The 24,773-nt window shown below is 46.5% G+C and overlaps 3 protein-coding genes across 5 annotated transcripts; 2 read left to right on the top strand and 1 right to left on the bottom strand.

The window, feature by feature from the left end:
* Nucleotides 1-211: 211 nt before the first annotated feature.
* On the top strand, nucleotides 212-7,790 carry Ptpmt1 (protein tyrosine phosphatase mitochondrial 1). Its single transcript, XM_027422602.2, has 4 exons — nucleotides 212-629; nucleotides 722-802; nucleotides 4,057-4,248; nucleotides 7,181-7,790. Exons 1-4 carry the CDS (start codon nucleotides 282-284, stop codon nucleotides 7,322-7,324), a joined length of 765 nt encoding a protein of 254 aa, XP_027278403.1. The 5' UTR covers nucleotides 212-281; the 3' UTR covers nucleotides 7,325-7,790.
* A 147-nt stretch (nucleotides 7,791-7,937) lies between these two features.
* Nucleotides 7,938-14,297, bottom strand: Kbtbd4 (kelch repeat and BTB domain containing 4). 3 transcript variants are annotated; one of them, XM_027422600.2, is made up of 4 exons: nucleotides 14,162-14,297; nucleotides 12,647-13,264; nucleotides 10,914-11,020; nucleotides 7,938-9,503 (listed from the first exon to the last, which is right to left on the bottom strand). In XM_027422600.2, the coding sequence occupies exons 1-4, from the start codon at nucleotides 14,178-14,180 to the stop codon at nucleotides 8,643-8,645; spliced, it is 1,605 nt and encodes a 534-aa protein (XP_027278401.1). In that variant the 5' UTR covers nucleotides 14,181-14,297; the 3' UTR covers nucleotides 7,938-8,642. The 3 variants fall into 3 exon arrangements, with proteins under 3 accessions (XP_027278401.1, XP_027278402.1, XP_027278400.1); XM_027422601.2 differs by having other exon boundaries at nucleotides 14,065-14,204; XM_027422599.2 differs by lacking the exon at nucleotides 14,162-14,297 and adding an exon at nucleotides 13,818-13,942.
* Ndufs3 (NADH:ubiquinone oxidoreductase core subunit S3) lies at nucleotides 14,254-21,093 on the top strand. Its single transcript, XM_027422604.2, has 7 exons — nucleotides 14,254-14,394; nucleotides 14,492-14,557; nucleotides 16,278-16,375; nucleotides 16,806-16,955; nucleotides 18,652-18,777; nucleotides 18,914-19,033; nucleotides 20,843-21,093. The coding sequence occupies exons 1-7, from the start codon at nucleotides 14,331-14,333 to the stop codon at nucleotides 21,008-21,010; spliced, it is 792 nt and encodes a 263-aa protein (XP_027278405.1). The 5' UTR covers nucleotides 14,254-14,330; the 3' UTR covers nucleotides 21,011-21,093.
* Nucleotides 21,094-24,773: the final 3,680 nt, after the last annotated feature.

Genomic DNA, 24,773 nt, shown 5'->3' on the forward strand with positions numbered 1-24,773 from the left:
AAATGGAAAGACTGGATTGTAGGCCATCACGCAGGTTCTCTGTCCACTCCCGCTCACCCCAGTGCTGGATCCTCCAGGGCCTCCCTGGGTTTAGAGGAGCCTCTCGGCTCATCCTTCTCCCAGGTGATGGATGCACCCGGGGTCACGCCCCAGGTCAGGGGTTGGAGAGAGGGCCCTCCTCCCTAGGCAGGGTCACAGTTTCGTTTCTCGTTGCCGTTCCAGCGCCCTCCCCCCGCCCCCCAGCCCTCCAGCCTCCGCCGCGGCGCCTCTCTTTCGGAGGCATGGTGCCAGTCCCGGGAGCCCAGAGGCCCGGCGGGGACCGCGGGGACCCAGCTTCCGAGAGTCGGGAGGGGCCGAACAGTCCGCAGCTCTCGCCTTCCGCGTCCTTCTCGCGGTGGCTGGCCGCGAGCCCGGGGGCCGGCGGCTCGCCGCTGCGCCTGGCGGGGTGGGGCGGGATGGCGGCGTCCGCGTGGCTGGAGGCCGGCCTGGCCCGGGTGCTCTTCTACCCGACGCTGCTCTACACCGTGTTCCGCGGCAGTGTGAGAGGCTGGGCGCACCGCGACTGGTACCACCGCATCGACTCCACCGTGCTGCTGGGCGCGCTGCCGCTGCGGAGCATGACGCGCCGGGTGAGAGAGGCTGCCGGGCCCGGCCGGGAGCGGGCCCCGGGCCTCGGTGGGCGCCCCACGGCCCTCGCTGAGCCCTCTCTTTGCTTCGGCAGCTGGTACTGGACGAGAATGTGCGCGGGGTGATCACCATGAACGAAGAGTACGAGACAAGATTCCTGTGCAACACCGCGAAGGTGAGGACCGAGGGCCCGCCAGCCTGGGCCAGTATTCGGGCCTGTGAGAGACGCTGCCGGGTGCCTGTCTCTCCCGGACAAGTGTCAGAGACCTAGTTGCCTTCTCGTGCCCTGAGTATGCCCGTCAAGGTAAATGGCTGCAGGTGAAAAGTTGATAAGCCAGAAGGAAGTCTGCGAGCCTGGAGCTCTGGCGACTCAGGTGGCTGAGGCAGAATCTTTAGAGTCCCTGAGTTCAAAAGTGCCTTGGGCACTGTTTGAAAAAGAGAGTGAGCTAATCCAGTTGGGTGGCTCACTGCTGGAATTCCAGCTAGCACAGGCAAGAGAAAGGATTGCTGGAAGTTCCAGGCCAACATGGAGTTCTGCACCAGACAGGGCACAAGCAAGCCCTTCAAAATCGGGACCAGGGGTGCAGTGCTTTATGCACAAAATTGTAAACGTATATGTTACTTTGCATTTGTTGTTTATTTTTGAGACAGGGTCTAAAGTCAATAATTAACTTGATCTGATTAGGTTCCCTCCACTTTCCAAGTACTGAGATTATAGGCATGTGCTAATACACCCGTCTTGTATTTGTGATTTTGGTAACTAAAATTGTGACTTACATGCCTTGTCGATTTTTATTCATTCTCATTCAACACTTATTTGAGCACCAATTGGCAATGTGTTAGTTAGCTTTGGAGATGAAGGCCAACTCTAAGAAAAGCACCTCCTTTTAAGAGGGGGTGTGGCTTAGCTGAAACCCTCTGGAGGCTGAGGCAAGAGGATCTCTGAGTTTGAGGCCAGCCTGGTCTACAGAGTTCCTGGGCATCCAGGGCTACACCGAGAAACCCTGTCTCGAAAAAACAGAAAAAATAAATATAAGGAGGGGGCCAGGCGTTGGTGGCCCACGCCTTTAATCCCAGCACTCGGGAGGCACAGGCAGGCGGATCTCTGAGTTCCAGGATAGGCTCCAAAGCTACACAGAGAAACCCTGTCTCGAAAAACCAAAAAAAAAAAAAAAAAAAAAAAGAGGGGATGTGGCTCATACCTGTAATATTAGCACTCTGTGTGTGCGGCTGGGAGTATCAAAAACTTGAGGGCAACCTGGGCTACATGAGGTTACATCTAAAAGCAAAGTCACACAGATAAGAAAAGCACACCCCCACTGGGCGTTGGTGGCGCATGCCTTTAATCCCAACACTCGGGAGGTAGAGGCAGGTGGATCTATGTGATTTCGAGGCCAGCCTGGTCTACAAGAGTGAGTTCCAGGACAGCCTCCAAAGCCACAGAGAAACCCTGTCTCGAAAAACCAAAAAGAGAGGAAAAAAGAAAAAAGAAAAGCACACCCCTTCCAGGATTGGGCATAGTGGCGCACCTTTAATCCCAGCGTTTGGGGTGCCAAGTCAGGTGAATACCTGAGTTCGAAACCATTATGGTCTACATAGTGAGTTACAGGACAGCCAGGGCTATGCAAAGAAACCCTGTCTTGAAAAAGAAAAGAAAGAAAAACTGCACTGCAGAGCAGGCTGGGGATTTGTTTCAGTTGATAAAATGCTTGCCTAGTATATAGGAAGCCCAGTTCAGAATAAAAACCAGGTGTGGTAGTGGTGCAGGACCTATAATCCCAGCACCAGAGGCAGAAGCAAGATATGAGTTCAAGACTAACCAAGGCTATATGAGGCCCTTTCTGAAAAAAGAAAAAAGGGGAACAAAAGAGTATGTCACTCTTCCTTGAATTTCCCCAAGTACTGTCACAAGGTCTCAGAGTTAATATTCACTAATGTGGTCAGTTGTTTTTGTTAGTCTAAGGACATAATGTGGTCAGTTGTATAAATCGAGGGGTGACTGAAGCTACACAGACAAAGCTTGGTCTCTCATTGTGAGGCACTGTCATTTGCTGTTTTTTTAATTTAAATTAAAAACAATCTTATTTTACATATCAATTCCAGTTCCCTCTCCCTCCCATCCTCCCATACCCTCTACCAACCCCCATCCACTCCTCAGAGAGAGTGAGGCCTTTCATGGGGGATCTTCAAAGTCTGTCACATCATTTGGGGCAGGGTCTAGGCCCTCCCCTGTGGTTCTAAGATGAGAGAGTATCTCTCCATGGGGAATGGACTCCCAAAGTCCATTCGTCCACTAGGAATAAATACTGGTTCCACTGCTAGAGGCCCCACTGCTAGACTGCCCAGGCCTCTTAATTGTCACCCATGTTCAGGGGGCCTGGTTTGGCACTGTCTTTTTTTTTTTTTTTTTTTTTTGGTTTTTCTAGACAGGGTTTCTCTGTGGCTTTGGAGGCTGTCCTGGAATTAGCTCTTGTAGACCAGGCTGGTCTCGAACTCACAGAGATCCGCCTGCCTCTGCCTCCCGAGTGCTGGGATTAAAGTCGTGTGCCACCAATGCCCAGCTGCAGCTGAGTTTTTTAACATTGATTTTTGTTGTTCTGATGTTTGCTTGTTGTTGTTGTTTTTGAGAAATTCTCACTATGCAGCTCTAGCTGGTCTGGAACTCTTTTTATGCAGACTCAGATTCATAGATGTCCTCGAACCTTGGCCTCCCAAGTGCTGGAATTAGTGTTTGCCACTACACCCTACCAAAGATTCTTTTATTACATGTCTGTGTGGGTAGATACTGGAAACTGAATTCAGTTCCTGGGCAAGATACTAGTAAGTGCTCCTAGCCACTGTGCTTTCTCTCCAGACCCACAGCTGAATTTTATGGAGCTAATATTTTGTAACAAAAGATTGAAGCATCTAGAGAATATTTGAACCTTTTTTTTTTTCCCCCCAAGACAGGGTTTCTCAGTGTAGCTTTCGAGCCTATCCTGGCACTCTCTTTGTAGACCAGGCTGGCCTTGAACTCACAGGGATCCACCTGCCTCTGCCTCCTGAGTGCTAGGATTAAAGGCTTGCACCACTAATGCCTGGCCTGGCTGAACCTTTTTTTTTTTCTTCTTCTTCTTCTTTTCTTTTTGGTTTTTCGAGACTGGGTTTCTCTGTCTGTCCTGGAACTTAATCTGTAAACCAGGCTGGCCTCAAACTCATCTGCCTGCCTCTGCCTCCTGAGTGCTGATATTAAAGGCTGTGCCACTACTGCCAGCCAAATGTGGGCTATTTTCAAGGCATTTCTGTGTTGTTTTGTTTTCATTGGTATTTCTGTTTTAAGAAAGTTACCTTCTAATAAACCCTGGAACTTGCTTGCTGGGGGACCCCCTCTTCAAACCATTACCTCAGATTCTTTGATTTTCCTTTTTATGCTGGTGGACACGGTTCTAGGAATGGAAGCAAGCAGGAGTTGAGCAGCTACGGCTCAGCACAGTTGACATGACTGGGGTCCCCACCTTGGCCAACCTCCACAGAGGAGTCCAGTTTGCTCTCAAGTACCAGTCAATGGGCCAGTGTGTCTACGTGCATTGTAAGGCTGGGCGATCCAGAAGTGCCACAATGGTGGCAGCATATCTGATTCAGGTAGGAGAAGTATCTCCGGATTAGCCTCCATATAGATTTCCAAAAGTCCAGTAGCATGCTTTCCTGGCAGGCCTTCCTGGAGAGAACCATTGTCCATTTCCAGCCTGACAGAAGATAATACAGCATGGTGCCAAACACTGAAGCCTTGTGCTCAGGCCAGCTTCTGGTTCTGCCCTTACAAACATGGATTCTCCTCTCTGATGTTGTCTCTTTTGCTTAAATGTGACAGGAAACTTAAATGAGAAGGTATGTCAAAGTGTTTACCTACAGCAGGTCTAAAAAAAAATGTGTTTTTAGAGTCTTCAACCCAGCAGAAGACTGGAAAGTTACTTTTTGTTTGAGGTCGTATGAGATAGTGTCTGGTTATGAGCCCTGACTGGCTGGGAATTCACTATGGAGACTAGACTGGTGCCTGTGTAAATGAGGCTTGCAGCAATCCTCCAGCCTCTGCCTCCTGATTGCTGGGATTTCAGGCATGCACCACCATATCTGGCCCAAACACTTGCTTTAAATGGCATGGCAGGGGACTAGCTCAGTTGGTAGAGTGCTCCTCTAGTGTGCATGAGGCCCTGGGTTTGATTCCCAGCACTGCATAAGACTAAGTGTGGTAACTCACATCTGAATTCCCAACGCTTGGGAGATGAAGGCAGGAGGATGAAGTTGAATGACATCCTCAGCCACAGGGCTATATTGTGAGTTCAAGGCCCAAAACAGCAGGTCTGAAAGCTTAGTGTTACAGACACTAGTGCTGATCACTTCTCACTCTGGCATTTCAGAGTAAAGCTCTGAATATTAGTTTTTGTTGTTCAATACTTAGTATGTGCACAACTGGGGATATTGCTCAGTGGTAGAGTGCTTGCCCAGCATGTGTGAAGTCCTAACTTTATTCCCTGATACTGGTGGGGAAAAAAGAATTATTGATTGGCAAGCAGAATGCTTTAAAATATTTATAAGCAAATGCTTTATAGTCCCTTTATCATTCCCTGCTGTCTTTCCTTTTATAGCTTGACTCATCTTTGCTGGTTCTTGCATAGTGTTTCCAGTCAAGTGGGTAGTTTAAGGAAATACCATAATCAGCTTAGCCCTGTTAATATGGACTATATGTTATTTAACCTACACTTTTCATTATAATCATAGCTTTCATTATAAGTTAAATTCTTCTGGAAGCTGGGTAGGGCTATGCACACCTGTTATTGGAGGCAGAGGATCTCTGCAAGTCTTAAGGCCACACTGCTCTATGTAGCATGAGTTCCAGGTCAACCAGGCAATATATAGTGAGACTGTCTCAAAGAAGACCATAAAGAACAAAAACCTGCTGGAAATAATCTCAGGAGGTACTTGGGTCCAGATGAGAACTGATCCAGAAGGCTAGAACTGCTTTAATCCTGTTGAGTTCTAGATCAGTGTGCATCCTTAAAACACAAAGGTGGCCGGGTGGTAGTGATGAACGCCTTTAATCCCAGCACTCAGGAGGCAGAAGCAGGTGGATCTCTATGAGTTTGAGGTCAGCTTAGTCTACATAGTTAGTTCCAGGACAAATAGGGCTGTTACACAAAGAAACCCTGTCTCAAAAAACCCAAACAAAACAAAAAAAAAAAACCACAAAGGTAACCTTCCTAAATTTAAAAACTACTAATTTTTCTAGCTATGGTGATGAATTTCAGAAAAGCATCTATCATATGCTTTTAGAAATTAATTTTTGTGTCTTATGTCAGACTCTCATAGGCTGGCCTCAAAGTCAACTATGTCAGTGAGGATGACCTTGAACTTCTGGCCCTCCTGCCTTACCTCCCAGTCACAGATGTGTATCAAGGCACCCAGTGTACATGGTCCTGGGGCTTGAATCCAGTTTTTCACTCAGACTTGGCAGGCACTTCACCACTGAGCTACACCCCGGCCTACTTTTAGAAATTCTTATTAAAATCCCAGCTCAAAAAGGACAGAGTAGACCTAGGAAATCTGGGGTCTCAGCTTCATGGGTTCAATTCCCGCTCCCCCCCCCCCAATTTGGCAGAGTAAGAATGAATAGGGTTGTAGGATTGATTGACTGAAGTAGTTAAAGTGCTGCCATGGAAGATGTCCTTTTGTTCTTGACAAGGTATCTGCTCTTACCCTGGCTGGCCTCACACTCAGTCCTATGGTCATGTGATCTCCAGTATACCACACCTGGCAAAGGAACCTTTTTTTATTCCTGGGCATTGAACCCAGGTGACTTAAGCATATTAACCAAACACTCTTATCATTGAGCTATATCCCTAGCACTCTTTTTACTAAAACATGGTTTTAGTCAGTCACCTGGGCTGACTTAGAACTATAACTCAGACAAGCTTTGAAGCATCATCCATGAAAGCACTTTAACTACTTGCCTTAACCTCCTGAGTAACTGGGCTTGTAGGCCTGCACCTCTCAGCCTAGCTGGAGCATGATTTTCTTTTCTTCAGGGGAAGGGGGTGGGTTTCGAGACAGGGTTTCTCTGTAGCTTTGGAGCCTGTCCTGGAACTGGTTCTGTAGACCAGGCTGGCCTCGAACTCACAAAGATCCACCTTCCTCTGCCTGCCAAGTGCTGAGATTAAAGGCATGCGTCACCACTGCCTGGCTGGAGCATGATTTTCAAAGCCCTCTAAAATGGAGTTCTTATTTACTTGAAAAAAAATTATTACTTGAAAAAAATTAGTACATATTATGTATTTTATTTATATGTGCAAGTGTGTGTGGGCATGCCTATACCATGGCACTTATGAGGAGGTTGGAGGGCAACATACAGGAGTTCTCATTTTACCATGTCAATTCCTGGGACCAAACTTTGGTGGAGAGCCAGCCCAAGACTTCTTAAAAATTAATTCTGGGAGTCCTTCAGCACCTGCACCTAGGCCAAGGGCACTGTTATGCTTGCCCCTTCCTATGTTGCTCATTTTCTCACCTTGTACTTCAGGTGCACAACTGGAGCCCAGAGGAAGCTATAGAAGCTATCGCCAAAATCCGGACACACATCTCCATCAGGCCTAACCAGCTGCAAGTTCTCAAAGAGTTCCACAAGGAGATTACTGCAAGAGCAGCAAAGAATACTGATAACTGATAACATCTCCCACACTGACATTTCAAGACTATGAAGTCTGTGGATGACAAAGAACTTGGCTGTACCCAAGTAAAAAGTTTAAAGGACAAAGGGGCTTAAGCCAGGACAACACCCCGAATATGCTGAGTAATAGATAATGTGCCTCCTTTGCCTTCCTTCCCTGAAATAACACTGTCAGATGGCTACAGAGAACAAGATTGTCTGGCTAAATCTTATTTTCTTCGACAGGGTCAAGGAAATATTAATTTTAACAGAAATCAATTATGTATCTGATATTTTGTGTAATGGCACCATAACAGAAGTTAAATGCTAGAAAAGGAAAGAATAAATACTTAGATCTGTTCTTTGTTACTGTCAGAATCCCAATTTCAATTGTATAACTTGGCAAAATGCTTGCCAGCATGTATAAGGCTACGAGTTTGGTCCCTAGCACTTCCAAAAATAAAAATAACCCGTATTTCCCTGACCCTGTGGGACTCCCCTCACACTTCTGGAGCAGTGATCAGAATGTAAAAGGATGTATATGGGGTGCAGACAGGATTGCTGACTCAGGAATGTCTATAATTAGTTCCCCTTCAGAAGTCACCCTCTCAGGAGTCAACACAGACACATATCACTTCAAAAACTTTTATTTTTATGAACAGTTCCTAACTCTTGATTTAGTTTAGAGCTTTTAAAGGACCAGAGATTGTATATATTTGAGTTTGGAAAAGTTTCTGTTATTAATCAGAAATAATTGTTTCTACTTTCTGGCTTATCTATCCATATAAGCCAAAAATCAAACCAAAGTTTCTTTTCCTGACAGATAGATGGGAAAACATTAGGAGGAGCATCCTGAATTCTAGAGTTGATTCTTGCTGGTGAAGTACATTTTTAACTTAGTTTAACTGTCCCCTCTAAATCCCGAAGGAAAACTCTTAATACTTAATTCTTTGTGGAAAAGTGACAACTAGCCACTTTGCTGGCTATAGACAAAAATGAATGGGCCTCTTTCTGCATGGGAACCAAGATACTTCTATTAACACTGATCTGGTAAGGGGAGGCTGTGCCAAAGTCTGAGAAGAGGCTGGCTCTAAGCAGTCTGAAGTGAGGCACGGGGTCACGGGGATAATGGCAGAGTCTAAGCAACCACCTGAGCAGCAGTAGTGTGAAAAGCCCTAACCAGAGTACCCCACGAGCCTGGGGATGGGCTGAGGCACCACCTTCCTCATGTATACCCAAACTAACACATTACTCTGAATCAGGGAATTTCAGGTTTGACTGGGGATGCACAGAAAAGGGGAGGGCAAAGGAGTCAGCTGTTCCTCCCATCATTGTCTTAGGCCAACACAAACTGCAAATTGGTAAGCAGCACCTTAATGCCTCTTGTGACAGTTACAGCTGAAGTAGCAGGGTCAAGTTTATAGGTATTGGCATCTCCCTTCTTATATCGATCCCTGAAGACGTAGATACTTCCATTACAGCTAGCAATCTTCCAGAGGGATGGGGCAGAGCTCCAGGCCTCGGGAAGACAAAGCCGGGTGAAGCTGTCTAGAAGGGGATTATAGCACACCAGAGAGTCCCCCTCAGCTACAATGAACACCAGATCTTTATGTACAGCTGCATGCATGCGGCCTGCAAAGGGCAGTACATAGGGCTTCACGTGGCACTTGTCAGTCTCTGTGTCAAAGCACTGGATAAGTCGGGAAGGTTTGGTAAAGAAGTCTAGATCATTCTCCTCGCCCCCAAGTAAGTAGATGATTCCATTGAGGTTGGCACCAGCAGCCCCAGATACAGCCACCTCTAACTGAGTTGTCTCTGTCCACACATTATCACCTACCCGATAGTAGATGACTGCATTGGAGAGGGTATCCTGCAGTGTTTTGCCACCCAGGGAATATATGGCATCTTTCCCAGGCACAGATACCAGGGTATGTTGGAGGCGGTCCCGGGGCAAAGGTGCACACCATTCCCAGTCAACGGTGGCATTGTTGCATTTCCACATACGCCGTGGGATGGACCCTCCCACTACATACAAGTCTCCACCATGCTTGCAGGCTGCAGTAATTTGGTGGCACAAGCTGTTTTGGCCACTTACACTGATGGAGTCATCTTCTGCACAGTGCAAGGACACAGCCAGTGAGTGGGTACGAGATGACTCTTTACCGATAAGGTAAATGTGCACATTCTCCCCAATTTCCTGTTGGCAAAATTGAAATTCTGACATCAGCTCATGTGAAGATTGCTAAGACAGGTATCCTTAATGGTCTGGCCTCACACATCTTGCTCCAACCTCCTCCCCTCCAGTTAGTATGATCACCCTGACTTTTTCTAATTACTTTCTTCTAAGTATTTTATGCAGGGGCAGAGAATCTTTTGTTCATCAGTTTTGTTCATTCAGTTTATTTACATATTTACTCAAACAAGATCTCGCTATGTAGCACAAACTGTTCATACTTAGGATTCTCCTGTTTCAGCCTTCAAGGGGGATCACAGGTGTGTACCACATCTGCTCTTACTGCTTTTTGTTTTTCAGTATTGGGAATTAAACCCAGTGCTTTATGATACAAGGCAAGCATCCTAGAAACTGAATTATATCCCAGGTCATCCCCTGCTTTTTTGTTGTTACTATTAACTCCCCCCCCCCCCCCCCCCCCGCCCCCAGACTGGGTTTCTTTGCTTATCCTTGGCTGTCCTGGAACTAGCTCTGTAGACCAGGCTGGCCTTGAACTGAGAGATCTGCCTGCCCCTGCCTCCCAAGTGCTGGGATTAAAGGCTGTGCCACCACTGACAGGGTCTTATACTGGCTATGCTGGTCTTGAACCAACTATGTAGCTGAAGCTGATCCTCCTGCCTTCACATCCACCTCCCCATGTGTGGAGCCATAGCATCTAGCTAGAATGGTTAACTCAATGAAGAAAGCAGTTCTTGAAGATAGCATCAACCAGGCAGTTGGTGGCGCACACCTTTAATCCTAGCAGTTGGCAGGCAGAAGCAGGTGGATCTTTGTGAGTTAGAGTCCAGCAGCCTGGTGTACAAAGTGAGTTCCAGAACAGATAGGGCTGGGGTTTTTTTGTTTTTTGTTTTTTTTTGGTTTTCTAGACAGGGTTTCTTTGTAGCTTTGGAGCCTACCCTGGCACTCGATCTGGAGACCAGGCTGGCCTTGAACAGATAGGGCTGTTTTACTGAGAAACCCTGCCTTGAAAAACAAACAAACAAAAAAAACAAAAGTTAGCATTAGAGAAGACAGTAAAAACACCATGAGTTTCAAAGCTCATAGACTGATGGCTTCTGGGATCAGAAAACACATTTGACTCTCCAGTTCTTATTAACTTCAAGCTGGTGACTAATCCGTGGTTATCAAAAGAGGTGAGGTCAGAGGCTTAGGAGATGGCTTAGGTGGGCAAGGGCACTTGCTGTACAAGCATGAGACCTGAGTTTGATCCTTGAAGCCCACATGGTGGAAGGAGAAACCTGACTCCTGCAAGTTGTCCTCTGACCCCCACACATACACCAAGAGACACACATTACCTGCTGCCAAAAAGAAGAAAGAGAAAGGATGGAGTGTACAGAGATTATGGTACCCTAATCCTCAAGAAAGGCACCTCACCTTCAAGCTAGTCCTGAGTGACTCTGCAAAAGCCTCTCTTTCTTCTTTATTGAAATTGATCCAGGCTTCTATTGCCTCTGTTGGGTTCTGGGAACATGGAACCCCATCTGTGAGAGCCAAAGGGAAAGCATGATCAACAATAATATTACTGGGTTTGGTTTTGTTTTTGTAATTTTTTTTATGTGCATTGGTGTTTTGCCTACATGTATGTCTGTGTGAGGATGTCAGAAGCCCTGGAACAGGGTTAGAGACAGTTGTAAGCTGCCATATGGGTGCTGGGAATTGAACTTGAGTCCTTCAGAAGAGCAACCAGTGCTCTTAACCATGGAGCCATCTATCCAGCTCATTATTTTTGTATGTTTTGGTTTTTCCTGGCACTCATTCTGTAGACCATCCTGGCCTCAAACTCACATAGATCTGCCTGCCTCTGCCTCCCGAATGTTGGGATTAAAAGTGTGCGCCACTACTGCCCTTCATTAAAAAATATTTGACATGTTTTGCCAGCACATGTCTTTGTACCATATGCATGCCTGGTACCCATGATCAGAAGATAGCATCAGATGCCCTAGAAGTGGAGGTACTGACGGTTGTGAGCCACCATGTGGATTCTGGGAACTGAACCACAGTCCTCTGTAAGAGTAACAAGTGCAAGGACAACAAGTGCTCTTAACTGCTGAGCCCTCTGTCCAGCTTCATCAATGACAATCTTTTTTGTTTGTTTGTTTTGTTTTTCGAGACAGGGTTTCTCTGTGGCTTTGGAGGCTGTCCTGAAACTAGCTCTTGTAGACCAGGATGGTCTAGAACTCACAGAGATCCACCTGCCTCTGCCTCCTGAGTACTGGGACTAAAGGCGTGCGCCACCGCAGCCGCCACCACCACCTGGCATCAATGACCATCTTAATGGGCTCTCAAGAGGAATCACAGCTGGGCATAGTAGCAAATGCGTTAAATCCTTGCACTTGGGAGGCACAGATATCTCTGTGAGTTCAAAGCCAGCATGATCTACATGGTGAGTGAAAGGAAAGCCATGGCTATGTAAAGAGACCCTGTCTCAAAAAAAACCAAAAAACAAAGACCTGAGTCACTTTATTTGACCACTATTATATGTATTTGTTTATGCATGTATCCAATTACATACGTATGAAGTTAACTTGAAACTACTCCACCACTAACATTTTGCAGTGTTGGGATCAAACACAGGGTCTCATGTACACCAGGGAAATGCTCTATGACCAAGTTACACCACTAGCCCTGGCTTGCTTTTTAAAAGAAAAGTGGATGGCATAATTTGCTCCCACATGCTACAGAAGTCACCTATCAGGCTACAGAGCACACATCTCAAGTACAGTCCCACCTCACCTGCCAGGGCAGAACTGTTACCTAAATAATTGTACCCAAATGTTTCCTATTTTAGATAGCTTGACTTATCATCTATATCAATTTGTTTAAATAAATAATCCTGTAGGTACGGGGCAGATGAAAACATGAGGCACCTCTTACTTCCTTTTGTTGAAAAGTGATACAGCTTTTTGTTCTTCAGCTTTTTCTGTAAGGCACTCTGTCTCTTACAGCAGCTACCCTGATTCTCAACCTCAATCTAAATCTCTACCAGAAATGATAATATAAAGTTAACAACAGTTAGTTACATAATCTTGCGAGTCCTCCTGAGCCAGAATACCCACTGAAAATTACTCTTGCATAGTTGGGTATGATAAGCCCCTCCACAAACCGACCTGAGATGATGTCAGTGAGGAGATGGTGGGGCAAGTGGAGAAACTCCTCTGTGCTCTGCAGCTGGGCCAGGTGAGTCTTGGCACAGTGTTTGGCAGCAGTGTAGAGCTCAGGATCACTGTGCCTATCTGCAAGCCACATCACCTGAAGGCAGTTTCCCACTTGTACTGTGCGTGCGAGAAACCGAGAACATTCCTCAAAGAGCGATGTCAGCTGATACATGTCTGACACCTCATAAATCTCCTGCAGCTCTTCAGCTCGAAGCTTCACAGTCCCGTGGTAAATATAATCAACCAGGAGCTGGAAAACAGACTCACTGACATCTTGCAGCACAATCACCCGGTTGTGAGCCTCCTTCAGGTTAGAAGTGAACATGGACCGGAAGAAGCAGCTCTGGGCTGACAGGACCAGCCGGTGGAGCTGAAACTCTCGGCCTTCCACTGAGATGGTAACATCAGCAAATAGCTCCTCCTCTAAACACAGTTTCATAATGCCTTGAGCCACTCGGCCTGAGTGAGATCGGTCTTTGAAAGTATAGTTCACAAAGTAGTTTTCATCCATGGATGCTCCAGGCTCCTCTGGTGACTCCATGGTAGCCAACTTCTCTCTCTGCCACCTATCTGCAAAACAATACCACCCTAAGTATTTGAGTAATTCACAGACACTGTCCATGCCTCCAACTGTCCAACTCAGGATAGGGAGAAGGGGGAAATAGGAGCAAAATGGGTCCAGACTGGCCTTATCCCTGGCATTGCCAACATGGTCTATGACATTCCTTCACCCAAAGTTTTCCTGCAGTGGGGTCTCTCCTCCAATGAGATCAATTAAAGTTCTATCTCTGCTGTTTTTCCTTGAGGGAAAAGCAGACATTCCTGATGATGTAACAAAAGACTTGTGACTTTGGTCATCTGGTGAAAGTGGAGAAGGAGGAAGCCTATGATCTTAAAAGATTTACTAATCAAATAATTTGGATATATAACTAGTGAGACTCAGGAGAAGCATAATTAAACCAAAAAAAGAAGAAGAAAGTAAATAAGGCAAGGCAACCAGTTATTGTGGCTAGATTCCTTTCTTGCCTGGACATAAGCGTGCAGACCCACCGATACGAGGCCTGGGCCTGGACATCCATTACTTCCACCCTTGCTCTTTTCTGAGCGGCTGTTCTCTACTTACCCACTCGCCCCAGTGAGCTCCTAAAGAAGCTCAAGAGAGCCCAGCCGTCCCCGGCCGGGGGCACAAGGAAGTCCATAACCTGTGCAATCCGACCGCGCCACCTAGAGTCGCCTAGGAAACGGTCTCCAAGGAAACCGTCCGTCCTCTCCCCGCCACCCTCCCTCATCAAAAGCCTTGGCTCTGGAGCCGGGGAGCGGTGTGGAACTTAGAACCCAGAACGCCCACCCTTTCTTTCCCCTTCTCTCACCCGTCCGATTCTTTGCAGCTGCTTCTCTTCGGCCTCCGCTGTACCGAGTTAGGGCTACGTACACCTCACGGTTTTCCCACCTTCGGGTCTTTCTTACCTGCGTTACCTCCTTTCATGCCAGTGCCCAGATCCGGAACCTCTGCTTCCCGCCCCGCGTCTGCCCGGAAGAAGATTCATTGCACATTTCCACTTCCGGTCCGTGCCCTTGGGGCTCCGTGGCCTGTGTGTGCTCCTTCGGGTAGTTTGTCGACAGGCACCCAAGGAACATGGCGGCCGCCGCAGCCAGAGTCTGGTGGCGTGGGCTCGTGGGGGCTGCTTCCGTAGCCAGGGGTGAGCAAGGGACAGCAAGGGCAGCGGCAGAGGCGCGCCTAACACGGAGACCTCTCTGGTCTCACCCGCGCCTTTGGCCTTTTATCTCTCTGCGCAGGGACTGGGCGACCCTCAGCGCTGTTGCAACGGGTGAGGAGGGAGAGCGCGGCGGCTGACACGCGCCGTGAGTATGTGCGGACCTCGCTCTTCTCCCCGACGTTAGCAGGAGCTTTTCATTGTTCGGTCAGATGTTTGTCCTTGCCCTGGAATGCCCTTCCCTCTTGGCAAATCTCTGCTTGTCCTTGGAGATTGCTGTGGTCTCCACTTGGCTGGTAGAATCGAGTACTTCCTGTGCCCTAGATATTTGTTCCCTTCTGATCTTGATCGCTCTTTGCTCGTTTTCATGATTCCCCCCTCCCTCCGATTAAATTGTCAGCTCTTTGAGAGCAGGTAACAAAACTTTTGAGACCAGAAGAACAGAAATATAGCAGCTCACACCAATCTAGTACTTATTAGGCACCGTAAGGCTTTAAACCATACAGTAAATAATTTCCTTTGGACTTAATAACAGCCACATGAGATGCATAGTACTTTATTGACAGTACTATAGATCATGAAGCAGTCTACATAATTAAATGTTTCAGTCACGGGTCCACTGAACGACAAAACAGGTCTTCGGTAAATACTTAGTAACTCTTTGCCTGATGTGTGGGTGCTCAAGTAATTAATTGAGCGATCATGTGATTTTATGGTCAGTCAACAGAATCAAGCTGGGAAATTGAAGGCCTGGCTTTCTTCCATTTCTGGACATCAATCTTCCTATAGATAACAATGGAACTGGGAATGGTATGTGGGCAATGAAATAATGTTTCATCGTTCTTCAGCCATGAAATTCTTTGATTAAGAACTTGTATAAGCCGGGTGGTGGTGGCTTATACAAATTCTTAATCAAAGAACTTGTTAATCTCACCACTCGGAAGGCAGAGGCAGGCGGATCTCTGTGAGTTCGAGGCCAGCCGGGTCTACAGATCAAGTGCCAGGATAGGCTCGAAAGCTACACAGAGAAACCCTATCTTGAAAAACCAAAAAAAAAAAAAAAAAAAAAAAAAAAAAAAAAAAAAAGACTACTTGGTATAATCAAGTGCCAAGTAAAGAAAGAGAAACCAAAGTCTGGTTCCCATCCTTAAAAGCTCTGAGTCTGATAGAAGGGCTGATGCTGTTGCTTTGTTGTCATGAGTACAAGAAATATGAGGAGCAACTGTGAAATATTGTAGAAAGGAAGCAAAGACCCAACTACAGTAACAGGAGGCTCTGTGTACTGCAAAACAGAAGTGGTGGTTCCTCCTAAGTTTTGATCATTTCCTAACTCCTGGAAAGTACTTTGTTCCTGTGCCTTTTAAGATTCTTTAGGGAGGGCATGGAGAGGTGGCCCAGCAGTTAAGAGCACTGGCTGCTTATCCAGAAGACCCAGATTCAATTCCCAGCACCCACATGTCAGTTCACAACCATTTATAACTCCAGTCTCGGGAGATCTGATATTCTTCTGTCCTCTGTGAGCATCAGGCACTCATGTGCATAGACATTTATACAAGCATAACACCAAAATAAAAGTAAATACTTGGTTTGGTTTGGTTTGGTTTTTTGAGACAGGGTTTCTCTGTGGCTTTGGAGCATGTCCTGGAACTTGCTCTGTAAACCAGGCTGGCCTCGAACTCACAGAGATCTGCCTGCCTCTGCCTCCCAAGTGCTAGGACTAAAGGCCTGCACCACCAATGCCCGGCAATACTTTCTTTTAAAAAAAGATTCTTCAGGAAGTCATACTGAGAGATAATCTATTTTTAAACCCAAGAGACTTGAGGCAGGGCATGTTGCTACCTTTTCCCTTTATACTTCTTTCTCTTCAGCCACTGTCAGACCAAAGAATGATGTGACCCACAAGCAGCTCTCAGCATTTGGAGAGTATGTGGCTGAAATCCTACCCAAGTATGTCCAACAAGTTCAGGTAATACTCATTGTCCTTGGGTCTGGGTCAAGACTTCACCACATCACTTACTTGTTCACCTTAAACCAGTGGTTCTCAACCAGTGGATATCAATCCCAGGGGTCCACCCAACACCCTCAAAAAACACAGATATTTACATTACAATTCATAATAGTAGCAAATATTACAGTGATGATGAAGTAGCACGAAAATAATTTTATGGTGGGGGAAGGGGGTCACCTCAACATTAGAAGCTGTATTAAAGTATATCAGCATTAAGAAGTTGAAAACCTTCCAAGACAGCCAAGGCCACACAATGAAACCATCTCAAAATAAAAAAAAAAAAGGTTGGGAACCACTGCCTTAAAACAAGTGACTCCTGCTGAAGTTAGCTACTTCCTCAGTAGTAGGAACATTCTCTCCATACCACCTTTCTGTGTCTGCTCTGCAGGTGACCTGCTTTAATGAGTTAGAAATCTGTATCCATCCTGATGGAGTCATCCCCGTGCTGACTTTTCTCAAGGATCACACCAATGCACAATTCAAATCCTTGGCTGACATGACAGCAGTAGATGTCCCAACTCGGCAGAACCGTTTTGAGGTCAGTTAAATGGGAGGTTTGGGGCCAGGATATATAGCTCAGTTGGTAGAATACTTGCCAAGCATTCACAGTACCCCCATTTGATCCCTAGTATTGCATGAAACTAGGTGTACTGGTAGACCTATCTCTGATCCTAGCACTTGGGGAGCGAGGGCAGGAGGATCACAAGTTCAAGGTCATGTATAGCTGCACAGGGAGTTCAGTGAAAAGTAGGGCACTATGAGATGAGATGCTAATGAGGGAGGGGCAGGTAGGTTTGGGAACTGAAGAAAGGACAGAGATGATTTCCTGAGTGACAGCCACTTTGGAAACCAGAGCCTCCTTAGTTTCAGTTTCAGTCTGGGTCACACAGAACATAGCAGAATTTTTGTCTGTTTTTGTTGGCTTCCTTCCTTTTATTTTTCTGTTGTTTTTTTTTTTCTGTTTATTTTTCTTTTAGTTCTCTGTTGTTTTGAGACAGGGTTTCACTATGTTCTGGAATTTTTTAGTTTAGATTGTCTTCATATATCAGCTTGCTACATAGTCACCATGCTTTACGCTGCTTTTTTTTTTTTAAGTTTATGTTGGGTGTGGTGGCACATTTACCCAGCCCTTGGGAGGTAGAGGCAGGCAGATCCCTGTGAGTGTAAAGCTAGCCTGGTATACATAACAAGTTCCAGAACAGCCAGACCCTGTCGCAAAAATATATACATATAAATAATGTTACATGCACACGTGCACACACACATGCACACAGGTACACACATACTCACATGTGTACACTGGGCACTGAACCTAGAGCCTTACACTTGCTAATGAAGCACTCTACCACTGAGCTATAGCCACAGTTGGGGATTTGATACTTTATGGCTCAAGAGGATCTTTTGTGGTTGGTCTTAGACTTCTCTCTGTTAACTAGTAAAATTAAAAGAGGAGAATTTATCTTGATGACTTTAGAATGCTCATATCATTGCAGGTATAATTCCTCAAAGCAAAGAACACAGGAAAGAATTGTTAGAAGCAATTGAAAATAAGTTTGGGGAGCTGGTGGTATTGCTCAGTGGTAGAGCACAAGCCTAACATGCACAAAGTCTTGGGTTAAATCTTATCACCAACAAAAACAAAAAAAGGCACTATACTTAAGAGTATTTAACCTTGACCATGAAAGGGGCTGGAGAGATAGCCCAGGGGTTAGAGCACTGTCTGCTCTTGCAGAGGACCGGGGTTTGGTTCCCAGCACCCACATGGCAGCTCACAGTCCCCTGTAACTCCAACTCCAGGGAACCTGACACTCCTGACCTCTGCTGGTCCTGCACACACATGTTGCACAGATGCGAGCAAAAGACAATACATATAAACAAATCTAGCCGTGATGATGAAAACAAGTAGCAACAACAGCTAAGCAAACACAGTTCATAGAAACAAATCTAACTTTGATAAAAAACAAGCAGCAGCAACAACTAAGCAAACTTGGACATAGGAAATTAAAACATCCTGCCGGGGGTTGGTGGTGGCACACGCCTTTAATCCCAGCACTCGGGAGGCAGAGGCAGGCAGATCTCTGTGAGTTCGAGACCAGCCTGGTCTACAGAGTGAGTTCTAGGAAAACCAGAGCTACACAGAGAAACCCTGTTTTGAAAAACCAAAACAAACAAAAAAACCGATGCTGTCATCCAGACCACATCCCACAGCTACTTCCAGCTTCTTCTCTCCCTAGATTGTCTACAACCTGCTGTCCCTGCGCTTCAACTCTCGGATCCGTGTGAAGACCTATGCAGATGAGCTGACACCCATTGAGTCTGTGGTCTCTGTGCACAAGGCGGCCAACTGGTATGAGAGGGAGGTGAGCTGCTGGATACAGTGAGCCCTGCCTCTGGGCCAGAAGCACAGCACAGTTTGTAACCATGAGGTGTGGTGTGGTGCAACTCCTCTGCTGTTGGCCCTGATGGACAGGTTGCCTGAGAGCTGTTCTTTTCTAGGTCTGGGACATGTTTGGAGTTTTCTTTGTTAACCACCCTGATCTAAGAAGGATCCTGACAGACTATGGCTTCGAGGGACATCCTTTCCGGAAAGACTTTCCCCTCTCTGGCTATGTTGAGGTAGAAACCTTAAAACTGGAGTAGCAGTCATGGAGCCTCAGAAGTCATGGGCATGATGGGAGTATGAGCTGTAGATTATGGTAGTTTAAGAGCTTGGACTGTGGTTCTAAGTTTATTTTAATGTGGGGTAAGTTATTTGATTTTGCCATAAGACAGTTTTCATGTCTGTCTAATAGAAACAATAAGAACTTAAATATGCAGAGGCAGGCGGATCTCTGTGAGCTCGAGACCAGCCTGGTCTACAAGAGCCAGTTCCAGGACAGCCTCCAAAGCCACAGAGAAACCCTGTCTTGAAAAAAAAAAAGTAGAGGGCCAAGGAGATGATGGCTCAGTGGGTCATGCACTTGGAGACCTGAGTTTTAATCATCAGAATCTAGGTAAAGTGGTACATAGTAACCCACCTATGTAATCCCAGTGCTCCTGCAGAGAGATGGGCAGTGGAGACAGGAAAATCCCAGGAAGTTCATGGACTGAGCCTGTACATAGCAGCAAGCAGCAGCACATATATGCACACATTGTACAGACATGAATCATGCACGTTAAATAAATAATGTGGAAAATGACCAAGGAAGATACTTGGTGTTGACTTTTGATCTACACATATGCACATGCTCACATGAACATGTGTATACATTGTGCACATGCAAAGAGAACGAATGGCTGCTGAGGAGGAGTCATAATTTCAGTGGCCTGCCAGGTTATTAGCACACACGTGAATTTTGTAGTGAGGTAACTTAAATACTGAGATGCATGACATTCCAGCCCTGCTTGTTCTTTGCTTTTTTTTGTTTTTGTTTTTGGACAGGGTCTGGAACTTGCTCTGTAGACCAGGCTGGCCTTAAACTCAAGAGTCCCACCTGCCACTGCCTGCAGTGCTGGGGCTCATGCCCAGGCAACCCCACTTCTGCAAAGTACTCCATGGTCTGATGTTTTTGTTTGTTTATTTTTGGTTTCTCGAGACAGGGTTTCTCTCTGTAGTCCTGGCTGGCCTGGAACTCACTATGTAGACCAAGATGGCCTTAAACTCACAGAGATCCACCTGTCTTTGCCTCCCAAGTGCTGGGATTAAAGGCTTTCATCACCACTTCCTGCCCCCCCTTTTTTTTTTTAAATTTTAAATGATTTTATTTATTATGTATACAACATTCTGTTTCCATGTATATCTGCACACCAGAAGAGGGCACTAGATCTCATAATGGATGGTTGTGAGCCACCATGTGGTTGCTGGGAATTGAACTCAGGACCTCTGGAAGAGCATCCAGTGCTCTTAACCTCTGAACCATCTCTCCAGCTTTTTTTTTTTTTTTTTTTTTTTTTTTTTTTTCTTGAGACTGGGTCTCTACATAGTTCCAGGACAGCCAGGGCTATATAGACAAGGCTGGCCTCGGACTCGGTGGAGATTCTCCTCCTTATCTCCTGAGTGCTGGGACTAAAGTAGAATGCCACCACACCCAGCCTAAATTTACTTTTTTCAGCCACTGACTGTTCCTAATCTAAGATCAGTACTTGGTATCACCTTTTAAGGTATGTAGTTGGGTGAGCAGTAAGTCTTCGAGCAAATAGTTCAGAGCTCAGGAAGTAATGTGGCAGGGGAATCAACAATGCTGGCAGCATGTGAAAAGTAAAGGCCATTTTGAAATCCCACACATTAGTTTACTGCAATGTGTGCCCACATGGGTAGTAAGCATAGATGTAACAGAGTTTGTAAAGAATTCTGAACAGAGAAGTCAAGGGGAGAGTGAAGGGGACTGGAGGAGTGGTCATGTGAAATGGGCTCCTCGGTCATTAGTTCTGACTTTGCTCCTGCAGCTACGTTACGACGATGAGGTGAAGCGGGTAGTGGCTGAACCGGTGGAGTTGGCACAAGAGTTCCGCAAGTTTGACCTGAACAGTCCCTGGGAGGCTTTCCCTGCCTATCGTCAGCCCCCTGAGAGTCTCAAGCTTGAAGCTGGAGACAAGAAGCCTGAAGCCAAGTAGCTTCAAAAGCATGTGGATTCTAGAGGAAGAATGACATTACCTACGGTTGTCTGTGTAAATAAACTAGGGACATTCACCCCTTCCTCTGTGTTTTTTGTTTGTTTGTTTGTTTGTTTGGCTGATTTTTTGAGACAGGGTTTCTCTGTGTAGTCCTGGCTGTCCTGGAATTCCCTCTGTAGCCCAGGCTGGCCTTGATCTCAGCTCTGTGTGCCTCTGTCGCCTAAATGCTGGGATTAAAGGCGTGCACCACCACTGCCTGTGCATTTTTAAAACATTTATATTTTTAGTGGGGGTGGCAGCACATATGGAGGAAAGATGATTTGCAGAAGTGGTTCTGTTCCACCGTGTGAGTTGTGGGAATTGAACTCAGCTCTTTAGGCTCAGCATCAAGTGCTCTTCCTACTGAGCCACTCCCTTCCTCTGTCCCTCATGTGCTATAATGGGTAGAAATGGCACTGACTCAGGAGAGGGAGGGTGTGGGGTGGAGGCATTCCCTGCCAAATCTATTTAATGAGACTATATGCTACAGTGGTAGACATTGTGATCTGTAGGCCTCCATGTGTTTCTAGAGGGCTCTGGAGCTGTAATCAGTTTTCACAGTCCTTAGGGTTTAGAATAGGTGTGGCAAGGTCTTCAATGACAACTGGAGGGCCTTGAAACTGCTGAAGAAAGTCCTTATCTCAGCAGACTGTGTGGAAGCAGCTGATAGATCCAGGGGCCTGAGTGGGGCCAGGAAAACCCCAGTCTACTTTCATCCCACCTGAACATCCACAGGGTTCTATACCAAGTGTGAGAGCCACTTAACTCTTACACTAAAGGAGTCTTGCCAGTTTCTGGTCTAAATCTACAAAGTTGTTTGTAAGTAGAGTTACCAGAGCTCAGGTAAAATGCACTCAGGAGCTACTGCTTCATCTATCTGCTTTCCAAGACAGTGCTTCGTTCCCTAGCTGCTCTGGGGTTGGTTGGCTCTGTGTTGAGTGCCTTCCATGGGCACTCCTGGTCTATCTGCTATGCAGCTGGAGAATTGGACTTGCAGCTGATGCTTTTGGCAGCTCAGGAGCCCTGGAGGCTGGACTGGACTGGGTGTCAGGTTGGATTGAGTGTCCCAGCTGGCCTCTAGCAAGATATTTTCATTGTGAGAACAGTAGTAAGATAGCATTGCTGCTTGAGATGTATCCCTTGGGAGGGTCAAGCTGGGTCTCTTAACTAAACAGCCCACTCATCTGAACAAGAACAAACATGCTGCTACTGCCAAAACTGAAGAGTCCCTATCTGTGCAGGGTGAAAATAGCCCCCAGAAAGTAAATGAGGCCATAGCCATCTCCCACCCCTCCACCCATTCCCCAACCCCCGCCCCTTATTCGGCATTAGAGACTGACACATGAAGGAATGCAGTAGCAGCAGCCTGTTTGGGGAAGTTGGAGATAGGACAGGCAGATGAAGAGCTTCTGGGAGGAAAGAGTCAGAAAACATGGCTGGAACACTACAGTTCCTGCTTTTGTCTAGTGGTAGCCATTGGTCTCCTTCCTTGGGTGACTTCAGTCCAGAACCATGCAGGTACAAGGGCTTCAGGGTGGGTGGCTAGGAACCAAGAAAAGGCTGTTGGTTGCCAGCAGGTACTTGGCTCTTTGAGCCTCACTCACATGGCAGAGGAAGAACTGTGGGCCTGGTGAGTGCTATAGTGGGTGACGGTATAGAAAGCTTATGAAGATTAGTTTCAGTGCTTACCATTGTTCTGGAACTCTACCAGGGCATTGTGCAAATTACAGGAGTCATATTAGGTTTTTGCCAAGAGGGGAGTCATACTTGGTGTGCACTGGGATAAGATCCATGCTTGGGAAGGTAACTATCAGCATGCATATGTGTGCATTTGGAATAGGGGAGGGGACATGAGATGGTATCCAGGCACTTTTCTTTTTACAAATTTATTTTTCTTTTTTGTGCATTTGCATGAATATCTGTGTGAGGGTGTTGGATTCCCTGGAATTAGAGTTGCAGACAGTTGTGAACTGCCATGTATGTGCTGGGAATTGAGCAGACAGTGCTCTTAACCATTGTGCCATCTCTCCAGCCCATCCAGGCACTTTTCTGATAAAGACGCCTCCTGAGCAACAGAAAAGATTTCTGGAAGGGTAGATGTTCAGAATAAAGGATAGCAGGGATCGGATGGATTCCTCTCTACTGTCTCAGGGCAGTCCATGGACAGCACTGTTGTGGGAGGTGGCCTGCAGGAGCCAGAGGACCCAGAAATGATGCCTGGCATCCTAAATTCAGGGTTTGGAAGGAGACTATGGGTAGACCTGATGGGGAGCAACCAGGATGGGTCCTACTACCTGATAGCCTCCCCAACTCCTTGTCCATTCTTGCTTCCATACCTGATCCCTAAGGACAGCCCACCCCTAAAACAGCTCCTCTTGCAGTTGTTCTGGGCTGGGCTTGAACTAGACATCATGGGACAGCCTACATCCAAGATAAGACACCAGGATCCACACATCCAAGCCATCGACTCAGGCTCTTCCTGCAGCACCACATGTCCAGTGATTTGCGGGGGGGTGGGTGCTAAGTAGTGGCTACAACTCCAGGATCTTCAGAAAGGGCTTCCTCTTTGGACTTTCAGCACCTGCTTCTTACAGGCCTGTTGTGTATTTACCAGATCCGCAGGGCTAGCAAGGCTGAGAAGAGGGGTCATTGGGCAGAGGTCTTTGCCCTCTTGACACAGGAAACACTTTGGCACCTGTACAAGGGTTTCTGTCCCCATGGTCAGCCCACTTCACTGTGATCCTGGGCCTCCATCCTTGACTCTTGCCCCTACCCCTTCCCTTTCACTTGGCATTTCCCCTTGTCTTTGTTTTGTTTTGTTTTGTTTTTAGAGACAGGGTTTCTCTGTGGCTTTGGAAGCTTTCCTGGAACTAGCTCTTGTAGACCAGGCTGGTGTCCAACTCACAGAGATCCGCCTGCCTCTGCCTCCCGAGTGCTGGGACTAAAGGCGTGCACCACCACTGCCCAGAAATGATGCATTTCTCTTTGTCATCATCCTTTCCCTACTCTGGCAGGGACTCCATCTGTCTTTCCTGGTTCTTGCTATTCAAATCTCTAGCGTATCTTGGTCCCTGACTCTTGACCACCCATGCTTATATCCATTCTATCTTATTCCATAGACCCAGTTAAGACCTGGGTTTAGGCAATAACCACAATGCTAAGGGCAAAAACTGGCAGGCAGTGGTTACATGCATGTATGTCCAGAGATCAGGGCTGAAAAGTGTGTTTAATACATGCTGAAAGGAAAGCAGCCCCCAAAGTAATTCATGTCAGGTCTTCTAACTCCTATCCTGGCAGTCCTGTGAAATATGAAAACCCATATGCTTGTCACCCACTCTTCTTTTTGGTGGTGGTGGTGGGGATGGTTCCAGACAGGGTTTCTCTGTGTAGCTTTGGAGTCTGTCCTGGAAATCTCTCTACACCAGGCTGGCCTTGAACTCACAGAGATCTGCCTGCCTCTGCCTCCCAAGGCAGAGGATTAGAGGTGTGCACCACCACCACTCAGCCTATCACCCAGACTTAATGTACTCATTTCAAAGGTAAGAAAGACTCTCTGGTCTCTGAGACTGCAAAGTCCCCATGTGGACTGGGAATATAGATTGGACTTCAGTAACTCTATTTACAGGAAGGGGAAAGGGGAAAGGTTAAGGAACATTACCTCTATGTGGACAGGAAAGAAAACAATCTTGTTTCATCTCAAGCCTCACATGTGACATCTTAGAAT

This window comes from Cricetulus griseus, chromosome 6 (assembly GCF_003668045.3).
Source record: "Cricetulus griseus strain 17A/GY chromosome 6, alternate assembly CriGri-PICRH-1.0, whole genome shotgun sequence".
Classification (NCBI taxonomy): domain Eukaryota; kingdom Metazoa; phylum Chordata; class Mammalia; order Rodentia; family Cricetidae; genus Cricetulus; species Cricetulus griseus.

Excerpts from the sequence above, each read along its gene's own strand:
- Ptpmt1 (XM_027422602.2), top strand. The coding sequence starts at position 282 with ATGGTGCCAGTCCCGGGAGCCCAGAGGCCCGGCGGGGACCGCGGGGAC. Across the intron at positions 630-721 it reads TGCGGAGCATGACGCGCCGG|CTGGTACTGGACGAGAATGT; the intron begins GTGAGAGAGGCT and ends TTGCTTCGGCAG. Across the intron at positions 4,249-7,180 it reads TGGCAGCATATCTGATTCAG|GTGCACAACTGGAGCCCAGA; the intron begins GTAGGAGAAGTA and ends CTTGTACTTCAG.
- Kbtbd4 (XM_027422599.2), bottom strand. The coding sequence starts at position 13,893 with ATGGACTTCCTTGTGCCCCCGGCCGGGGACGGCTGGGCTCTCTTGAGC. Across the intron at positions 13,265-13,817 it reads GAGCTCACTGGGGCGAGTGG|ATAGGTGGCAGAGAGAGAAG; the intron begins GTAAGTAGAGAA and ends ATTGTTTTGCAG. Across the intron at positions 9,504-10,913 it reads CACTCAGGACTAGCTTGAAG|GAAATTGGGGAGAATGTGCA; the intron begins GTGAGGTGCCTT and ends TTTTGCCAACAG.
- Ndufs3 (XM_027422604.2), top strand. The coding sequence starts at position 14,331 with ATGGCGGCCGCCGCAGCCAGAGTCTGGTGGCGTGGGCTCGTGGGGGCT. Across the intron at positions 16,376-16,805 it reads AGTATGTCCAACAAGTTCAG|GTGACCTGCTTTAATGAGTT; the intron begins GTAATACTCATT and ends TCTGCTCTGCAG. Across the intron at positions 18,778-18,913 it reads CCAACTGGTATGAGAGGGAG|GTCTGGGACATGTTTGGAGT; the intron begins GTGAGCTGCTGG and ends GTTCTTTTCTAG.